General features: G+C 41.2%; 1 protein-coding gene across 1 annotated transcript in view; it reads right to left on the reverse strand.

The window, feature by feature from the left end:
- The window catches only part of MYCBP2 (MYC binding protein 2), a 407,094-nt gene that overhangs the window by 118,145 nt on the left and 278,391 nt on the right, over positions 1-10,558 (reverse strand). Inside the window, exons 50-52 of the mRNA XM_026662219.1 lie at positions 8,805-8,902; positions 3,556-3,672; positions 2,583-2,723 (exon numbers count right to left, since the gene is read on the reverse strand). Coding sequence (XP_026518004.1) covers positions 2,583-2,723; positions 3,556-3,672; positions 8,805-8,902 — 356 coding nt within the window. The remainder of the gene's footprint in view (positions 1-2,582; positions 2,724-3,555; positions 3,673-8,804; positions 8,903-10,558) is intronic.

The following is a 10,558-nucleotide window of genomic DNA, read 5'->3' on the forward strand; positions in this document are numbered from 1 at the left end:
CAGCCCTGGGCTCGCCCCCGCCCATGCCCCCTGCCGCCCCAGCCCTGAGCTCTTCCCCCCGCCCCCCGCATCCCCGGCCGCCCCAGCTCTGGCCCCCATCCGCACCTCCTGCCACCCCATCCCTGGGCTCTCCTCCCACCCGCACCTCCTGCTGCCCCAGCCCTGGGCGCTTCCCCCTCCCCCCCCGCACCTCCTGCCGCCCCAGCCCTGGGCTCTCCCCCAAAGAAGGAATTGTGGGGACTAAATGGACGGTGCAGCTCTCTATCTGAAGCCTAGCAAGGGAGGTATGTGGATCCCACTAGAATTTAAAATGAAAAGTAAGGGAGGGGAGGCTCTGGACCTGGGCAGCTTTAGATACAGTACCAGGCACTTAGGAGGATTTCCACTTCTGAGCCATGGAAGCAGAAATTGACTTTTCCTCTCCAGATATAGCTAATATTCAGAAAGGGAATCTAGCACCTGCCTTCCAGATTTGAACACCCTCAAAATTCAGGAGTGCTCAAGCTCAGTTTGGGCAGCTGTTACTTCATTTCCCCCAAATCAAACATACTGATCCACTGTAACTTGCTGTAGAAAAGGTAGAATAAATTGAGCAAGAAATGCTTCCCAGTGGTTATTAGGACTGGAATTGCTATTTTCAACAGCCATTGCTTTTTTTTTTTTTTAAGTTTTAGTTTTATTTGTTTAAAAGGAAGACCGTGATAGTGCATTCCCCATAGAAACAAAGAATGGAACAAAAGAATAATAAAGGCACCTCAACTTTTCCTCATTTATATAGGACAGTCTTATAATATGCATCCAGATATCCTCCAGTCACACAAGCTGAAAATTGTTCCACTTTACTGCAGTTCTGTAACCATATGGGAACCAATCCTGTCTGTGTTCTGTGCACATCCAAAATTCCTGCTGAATGACCCGCCCTGGGAGCGAGTTACCAGTGACCCAGGGCTGGGGCAGCAGGAGGGTGCAGTTGGGGGGGGGGGAGACCCGGGGCTGGGGTGGGGGGCAGCCAAAATTTTTTTTGCTTGGGGTAGCAAAAAACCTAGAGCCGGCCCTGCCTTTGGTCCTTAGGGAACATTCCAACATCACTCTTCTTTCTTTGAGAAATCTGCTTTTAAACCTCATGCCAACCTTGCACATGGACGGGATGTTTGAATGTCTGAGACACCAGTGATAGCTGGAGTGTCTGTTGCTCCAGGGGAAACATCTAAAGCAAGACTGGAAAGGTTTGAATCCTGGGGCCTTCGGCATACCCCCGAAGTTAGGTCACTGAGCAAAGTGACTGAGGAATCTGTCCTAGCTGGACATTAGGGGAAGGAGTGGCAACACACCCCACACCCCAAGCCAAAACTATATTAAAGTAAAAACTAAATACTAAAGTAAAATAAAGGCAAGAGAAGAAGCTTCTAGGAAGCAGTGGACACCACAGTTGCTTCGTCTCAAGCTGCAGGCATCTGAGAAGGTACAGAAGTGGCAGCTGAGCCTCTCCTCCCTATAAACTCTCGCTCTGGAGCTCAAGGTTGTATGCACAGGAACGGATACTACTAATTTAAATCTCAGACTGAGAGCACCCAGGCAAGTGCACATTCTACAGTGGCACCCATAGGGACATATACTCGAAGAAGACGGTGTGTTTACAGATACTTCCATTGATATGATTTCTATTGGGAAAGATCCCAAAATAAAGGTGATGTTCTGTCAACCTATGGTTTTATTGGCAAGAAGGAAAAATCTAAAGGTTTTGGTTTCCTGATGTAACGGATGTATACATTTAGATACTATGAAGCAAGAGAAGGAACTGTCTACTTTCAAATTCTAGTGCTTGTGTTTTTCTTCTTAAAGCTACACATGTACATTTTGCTTATTGCTATTATAAATTCATTAACATGATTTTTTTCCCTCAAACTTTGGGAAAATCTTTTGATGGCAAAACATTGCTGGCTAATGTGAAGACAACTGTGAAATCCACAGAGACTGATCAATGAAAAAGTAGTAGAACCTAAAGAGCATTCCAACAGTGTAAAATTTTTACTCCCAGTAACACCACTATTTCACCTGAGATGGCTTATCAATTGTACTGCATTGCCATAAAATGGGTGTAATAATATTCTGAAAAAGACTAAAAGGACCCAAACATGAAATGAAAAACTCCTCCCCATCTATAAAACAAATAAATATTAAGCTAATGTGTGCAAATCACAGCCTCAATGGGCAGTGTTATGAACAATTAAGTTTAAGACTTGTATAAAAAACAATTGGTGCAGACCACATACTCTCTAATATGATTGATCCTCTGTGCAAAATTATAGTCATGGCCCCTGCTTTGTTGTTTGTTTCTTTTTTTTCCCCTTTCTTTTTTTTGGGGGGGAGAGGGGGAGAGAATGTTTAGCATAAAGGGCCTTAACCTTTCTACACTCCACCCTCATTACACAGTAGCCCTGAAGAATTCAAACAAATATAAGGCAATATGTAGTACAGTGTGGTTTACCTCAGGACTGAACAGTTGCAGCCTTAATTAAAGAAAACCTTGTAATGAGGACAGAGTGTACTGCTAGTATTCTTCAAAGGCACCTTTTACTTACATCAACGGGGACCAGAAGGCTCTTGCCAAGATGCTGGTTAAAAGAGAGGCACCAGGCTTCAGTGTAACCATTCATGTTAGGAACATACTTCTTTATTGTTTCATCATTCAGTCTCAGCCATACACCATCATCATTGTGGATCTATGGGAAACAAGCAACAAAAACGAGCCATGCCTTCCTGCAACTAATACATAGCTAGCAAGGACTAAAAGATTTCAGACCAGGCAGCAATGGTAACATTAGAGATAAGCTCTTTGCTATTATGGTAGGAGACATGGAAAGATAGGGAAGAGTGTTGAGGAATTTAAAGCAGCAAAGAATGCCAAAGCAGTATGAAGAATACGTTTTAAAAAGCTAAGTTGTGAAAGTCACTTGTACTAGGCAGCGAAAGTAAAAAGAACCACTAGAAAAATTCATTAAGAATTAAAGTCAGGCCTTTTCTCATAAAAATTACTTCTCCCCACCTTTCACTTTTATGTTGCATCAGCACCACCTTGGCTTTTATAACTTCAGTTAAATATGAAGTTACATTATAAGGACAGTACATGCACAATTACTCACAATGTTATGATCTTTCAGAAATGTAAATGAAAGATTCATGAAAATACTTTCTACAACTTCAAAATTTTAATGTAGTGTTTAATATATAGATTAAATGTTAGAACAGCCAATCCCTAGAGATACCATAGCAAACATTTAACATAATGAGCTTTTACTATTACTACTCCACTTCTTCAGACTGCAGTCTCAAGGTCTGTTGTAGGAGTCTTAAAAAAAGTAAATAATAAAAATAAGTAAAATAACATCTTGAAAAACTGGACTGATGTAAAATAAAAAAATCTAAATATTTGATGCACATTTGTTTAAATTACAGATAAGGCAATGTCTATACATGAAAATTAGATCATTTATTTACATAGATTATTTACATCTTCACCCCTTTTTTTTCCAACAGCAGTTTCTTATGAATTACCTCGTCAATAAAAGTGATGGATCCATTGACTTTCACTATGCCTATTTGCTCACTCTGAAGGGAAGGGTGGCTACGGATACGAAGCCCTGCACTGTCCTTGGCCACAAATTTGCGAACCTAAGAAAGGCAAAGGCAGACAGTAAGGAAGAAAAAAATTGGAAGAGAATTCTCAAGAGTATACAGAAATAGGTTCAACAGATTCTGAAATGATACAGTGATAAGATGGCAGTCTCAAGAGTTTGTTGCTAGTTTCCCATGGCTGCTGTATAAAGCTTCCGTTTTTATTTATAACGGATAAAAAAAATCTTATAGCAAAACTATGCTCAACTAAAACAACATCTATTATATGAACATAAGAACATCAGAAATTTCTATGAATTATCTTCACATTTTATTTCTTTAAAGTTTCAATGTTAGGTTTTTTTTTTTTTTACGGGTCCATAAACCGCAATAACTGTACAGCCCAAGATCACTATAGTTTCTATTTGGTGGAGCATCTCAACTTTACAGCTTTGGTGAAATATTGTTTCTAATTGATATCTGTCAAAATTTGGCTAAATAATGTTTCAAACACCAATCTGAAGCCAGTAGCTATCCCTCATTGTATCTGTGCCGTAACCATCCAGTTGCTTATCCCTTCCTCATAGCAAGTTTACATCAGGCCCTCCTTATTGCTGTTTTGATTTGCAATAGTCCCTATTGCACCCAAATCTTCTTACTGCCATTCTTCTCCCAACCTACCCCACTATCAGATTTCTGCCCTATGCTGGGTGAATTTAAACTCTTGAAGCTTAGTGGTTTAAGATACACATACAGTCTAAGGAGTGTGTTCTTCCTCACTCTTGCAATCTATATTTTAAAACTAAGTTTTCCAGCATCAACAAACTTTTCATGTAAAAACTGACAATACTGTAACACAAAATCTTTACTGACCCTTTGAATCATGTTGATAAGAAAAAAAAAGTATTCAAGATATTTAAGCCTTCTGAAGTGCATTAATCTTCTTTTAAAAAGAAACTATATTAAGTTCCTAAAAGTATTTGTAATGCTTTTTACAAACATTTTCATTTGAAAAAATCCTTATAGAAAATAGTAATAAATTAAAGCAAAATATGATCCTTACATCTTTTCTGTACATCTGTTTACTTCAAGATACTATATTTAGCATTTTGTTCATATTAGCAATCCTCTCCCTCAAGGGATCTAAAGAAAGATCTCTCTTCCAGCAGGCAGCACAAAGGCCATGTCTACACTACCAGCTAAATCGGCACTGCTGCAATCAATGCAGCAGTGTCAATTTGGCGAGTCTAGTGAAGACATGCTAAGTCAATGGGAGTGCGCTCTCCTGTTGATGTCTGTACTCCACCTCCCCAAGGAACCGAAGCGATGTCTACGGGAGACACTCGGTGTAGATACTGCTGTAAGTTGACCTAAGTTGTAATTCTCATAACACCATTGATCTTCTTAAAATGCGGTGTTAATTCACTACTGACAGCGTCCCCAACTTGTTGCCAAAGCTATGGGAACTAGGATTGCTGTATTAGCACCCAAAAAGTGAAGGAGTGCAACGATTCAAATGGTGGATGGGTAAAATCTTGGAATTACAGATTTTAGTTCCAGGGAGACACAATCTATGATGGATTTAACACTATGGCTCAGAGATATGCAGATGACTGAGGAGAGGTTGTTTTCCCTGCAGCAGCCAATTTCAGGGTTTCTAACTGTAGTTAGAAGTAAATGAGGTTTAGAACTGCTGACAGACTGAAGGAACTACAATATACTACAGATTAGAAGGCTCCACTGATTCAGCAATGACCTCCTCTTTGCCCATGATGCCAGCCACAATGCTCTGTTAGTCTCCTTTTTCCCCCACTCTGCCCCCTATGTACTGAATGTCCTCTACATCAACCAGTGCTCAAGCCACAGCTCTTCTCTTAATTTAAAAGTTATTTCTGACCATTCACTTCTTCCATGGAGCCCACAAGAAGTGAACCAAATAAAATATTCCAATAACCCCTTCTTCCCTCCATCCAAAAAAATCTTCAAATTATTTCTTCCTCTGAGGCCTCGTATACACTATGGGGGCAAGTCAACCTAAGTTACGCAACTCCAGCGATGTAGCTTAGGTCGACTAACTGTGGTGTCTACTTTCCCGTCAACTTACCTTATGCTTCTCGTTCCAGTGGAGTACCGGAGTCGATGGGAGAGCGATCTGCGATCGATTTAGTGGGTCTTCAATAGACCCACTAAATCAACCCCCGCAGCATCGATACCTGGTAAGTGTAGACATGCCCTGGGCTTCCAAGTGGAGCCCACCATCTGTCTGTTTCCATTATATTGTCTCCATTTTGTGTCTAGTACAGTGTCAGGCACATTGTCAATTCATTGAGTTTTGTTCCATATTGATTCCAAGCCATATCGTCAAGTATGAAAGTTTTTGCTTGTTTTGTAAAAAGGTGCTATAAATATTTTGATGTTTTGTCCAAAACTGCTCTAGGTTTTCTAAGCCAAAGAAGCTTATGTGCTCATGAAAAACAGGTCTGGACTGTGAATCAATCCCTATCTACAAGTATGTTCTGATCATCAAGTTTAACGGTCCTCAAACTAATATCTGGTCTATTTTTGGAGAACCATGGCCTCCAACTCAAGTGTGTGGCAAGGAATATCAATATTTTTATAAGACCTTTGGAAATAAACGAGTTGGGGGACGGGAGGGGGAGGGGAGAACAGCAGTTGAGGCGTCCACACCTGTCATAGTGTACCATCCACTGCCAGAGCCCTGCTGTTACTCATTCTAGACAAGTATTTCCCTGACTTCCTGTTTGGGGCTGATACAAACAGGTCTACCTGAGGTTCCTGCAGCATGGAGGATATCCAGTAGAAGGTCTTATTGTTCAGGTTACAATTCCCCTTAACTCATGAGCTCCCTCTAGATGTGACACAGTTAGCATAAGAAGTTTTTCTGCTGATGAGGAGAATTTCCTTGCTTCCAATATTAGAAACTGACTTCTTATTCCTCTTTTCTGGTATCCTACATGAGTGCACAATCATCAAAATATGTTACTGTACCAGTTTGGCTGCCCTCAGATCCAGTTAGTTACTGATACTGTTCTTCTCATGGTTGCACCAAACATACTGAAGCAGGATCCACAGGTTGCATCTGTCCTTACGGATTCCCTTGATGGAATGTAGTGTGGAATTTCTTGCCTATTCAATTACTCTGATCACCACCACAATCATAGAAAAGAGGTACTTGTTTTGAGTATCCATATGGTCAAGGACTGGATGAAACTGACAACCTTCACTAACGAAGATTTAGAATAGAAATCTGGACCTTCCATTTTAAATACTAGAAAAGGAAAAATGAATTCAGAATCATGTTCTGTCACCCATGTTTCAACCGCTTTGGGGTTCAGGTACATTTAGGATTAGTCATGTTGGTTAAGAAATTGGAAGATTCCATAGCTTTTCTGCAAAATATTTTATTTTAATCTTTTCTGGTTCCAGTTCTTTACTGTTAATTAGACCAAGCAAGATTTCCACTGAGAATGGAATGTTTTGTCCAAAATAAATCTCTAGATTGCCTCAGCCAAAAAGGGTGATCTGCTCACGAAAAACAAGTCAGGACTGCAAATCAATCCCTATACAGAAGGGATGCATCCCTATATAGATTAGTATGCTTTACTACTGTCAGCACCCTGTAATCTGTCCTTTCCTTCTGCAACCTCTTGCAGTCATTTTTGTAAATTTTATTCTTTTCTAAAGAAACCCTTGATTCAGTCTAAATGAGACACAAGTGTCTCTCTTCAGCTGAAATGAAGTAATTAAATTCTCCCAGTGGCAGGGTCATGAAGACTGATAAAAGGGTCTGCATTTGCAACTAATGACATTTCATGCACTTGTTGAATGCTTGGCAAACCATTCAGATTGCCTAATATCTTTAGAACCATGAAAAAGATGGAGGATACCTCAAAACAAAATGCTAAAATGAAGATGTATAAAGGCTTCTCTCTGTGGCACATAAAATGTGAGGAGGAGCACATCTGTAAATTTCTGGGGCTGTCTTGGTGGCTTTCAATTCTGCAGAATCTGCCTCAATGGATCCAAGATGAAGTCCAGAGCAAGTTCTTTGGATATTAGTTTGAGCAACCATTTGTCAAAAATGATCCATGACAACAGCAAGGGTCATTCCCTACCCCATTGGGTATCTAGAACAGTTGCTTTTTCCCGCTCACTCATCTCCCTCTGAATTGCTTATCTCCAGTGCACTTCACGACATGGCAGATGCTGGAATTTCTTCAGATAGATTGGTAGCCACATTTGCAGCCACAAGTATAACATTACACCAGAAATAATGGAATACTTAAGAGTTCATGGATGTGATGGGGAGGAAGATAAGGGGGATAGGGGAAAAAAGGAGGAAAGGAGCATGGTAGGCAGGTGAAATGACAGAGAAGACACTGAGGGAAGAAGGACAGAGAAGTAGCAAACAACCAATCGGCATAGGAGAAAGAACATTTGTGTAAAAGCTGTAGAGCAGTCTGATGACATCAGTGGATATAGGTTCCTGCTGAAACTGCTTCTGCACTGGCTGGCTCACATCTCTGGCCAGTTCCAACTTGAAGTTCTCTTTTTCCCGAGCTCACAAGGCTGAGGGAGGGAGGGTGTGTGGGTGACATTTCAAAATCTTATGTGAGCATGTGTAGAGGGTTGGCCAATGAGGGAAAGTTATAAATTACAGATAGGGTACGTTTAAAAAAGGGGCTTGGGGAAGAAATAATTTAGAGGAGAAAGAATAGAGAAAATGTGAGAGGAGGTAGAGAACACAATTCAGGGAGAGGGAAACAGACAAATATAAGATTTTATTTCCAGTGACAGAGAAGAGAGGATTACTAAAACATAAATGTGGAAGTCTCTCTAAATTCTTTTGTGTCTCATATAAATCATAGTGCTGAATAAAAACATTACCATTCCTTTTGTAAACCGTCTCAGTGCTGTGTAATGACAGGCGTGGAGTCACCAATGATCTGCATGCTTGGGTGTCAAACCACATGGAAGCCAGTTACTGCGTGAGTTTGCAATTTGAGGAAAAGAGGTTAACTAGAAACACGTTGAAATTCCCCTCCTTTTTTGTGTGTGGGCATTCAGTACATAAAGGTGACTTGCAATTAGTCTAGTTTAGAACTACCATTTTAACCCACCAAAATATACAAAGAATCCAAGTTATTTGGATTCTTAGTTCTCCAAACCTTGTTTGGTTGAGGTTCTGCTTTTGGTTTGACAAGCTGCGTTCCAGGTGGTATCATCCCTTTTGGAGGGTCTTTTACTTTCACTTCTAATCCAGCATCTGTAAATAAACAAGAATTAAAAATGAAAAAGTTAAACAAAGAAAAAAAGACCATTTTAAGGGGATAGATTTCCACAAGAGATTAATTATCCATCATTATTGGCATGGTTAGGTACTATACAATTAAATGTTATGTTGCTCAGTCAACATAAAATTACTACTGAAGGTCCAATGCAGCATAAATTGCCTCAGGATACGAATACTTAGTGTGCTCAATTGGCTAAAATAAACCAGCTGAATTTTTTTTTTTTTTTCATTGGGAGAGGGGGAAAAAAAAGAGGGGGGGGGGGGGAGAGAGAGAAATTTTTCTCAGAACTAAAGTTAATAGACACAGTATATCTGGCAGTCCCACCCTGTAGAATGGTCTTCCCCATGTAGTTCTGAGATTAATTCAGCAGGGCCCACCTCCTTTCATAACTACCAAACCAGTGAAAGTCTGCCAAAATTGGCTATCCTGAAGCTGTACTAATATTAAAAACAAGTGTACTAAGACACTACAAATATAATTATCTACAAGCAAGGAAAGAGAATTTGCAATCTGTCACAGGGTGACTAGCTCCTTTAAGAAGTAATAGGTCCAGGCTCACCTATGATTCCCTCTGTTCTCCTCCCAGGTGGGGAAAATCATCAGATACAGGACAGGCACGTCATGTGGCTAAATCAAGGTGGAGATAAGAGAGAAGCCTCTAGAAACTGAGAGTCAGAGGGGGAGGAGAGAGGGCAGACAGCTTGGAAAGGAGAATATCTACCAGCACAGCCCCCGTAGGAAGGCTGTGGGCTGCTGAACCAAGAGGAGATCTGTTAAACAGAGCTAGAACCTGGCTACTGATGGGCTGGGGGAAGCTGGCCTTAAATCACAGTATAGGCCCCAAGAAGGATGTGGGACTCCTGAACCAAGGAGAAGAGACTTTGCCCAAGTCATAGCACTGGCTCCCAAAAAGAAGAAGAATTTGGAACTGGGGGGACAAAGTCTGTATTCTGAAAAAGACAAAATAAATAAGAATATTTGAGTACTTAAGTATTCTGGCCTGTGAACAAGTTATTTCAAGAACCTCGGAAGCTGAGGGTGAGGTGCCTGCAGGACCACACCATGGCACCAGGTGTGTGCCATGGAATGGCACCAGGCCAGACAATCTGAATGAGATTCCAGCTGCAGATTGGTAATTGAATTGGAGTAAGCCTGAAGGCCATGCTTTTAAGAATTAATTAATATGAGGATCTTCTGAGAGGAATTATCTGGGTTGCAACCCAACAGAGAGGTCTCACAGACACCTTGTGCAGAGGCCAGCCCCTAGACTACACTGCAGAAACTGGAGCAATTGGTAAATATCAGATTTCTGATGGTTAATCTCTTTATATTAGGTACTTATCTGGCTCACATTATGTCAGTACCCAGCCCAGGCAAGCTAATGATCCAACCAGCGAATTTCGTGATACATTCTGGTCACGTGCCACCTGAGGCATGTCGTGCATACACTAAGAAGAATAAGACTGTGCTCAAGAATCTGAATGCATCACAATTTAGAACAGGGGTTGGCAACCTCTGGCACACGGCTCGCCAGGGTAAGCACCCTGGTGGGCCGGGCCAGTTTGTTTACCTGCTGCGTCCGCAGGTTCGGTCGATCGCGGCTCCCACTGGCCGCGGTTCGCCGCTCC

This window comes from Terrapene carolina, unplaced genomic scaffold, assembly GCF_002925995.2.
Source record: "Terrapene carolina triunguis isolate 2854851 unplaced genomic scaffold, T_m_triunguis-2.0 Scaffold21, whole genome shotgun sequence".
NCBI classification, from domain to species: domain Eukaryota; kingdom Metazoa; phylum Chordata; order Testudines; family Emydidae; genus Terrapene; species Terrapene triunguis.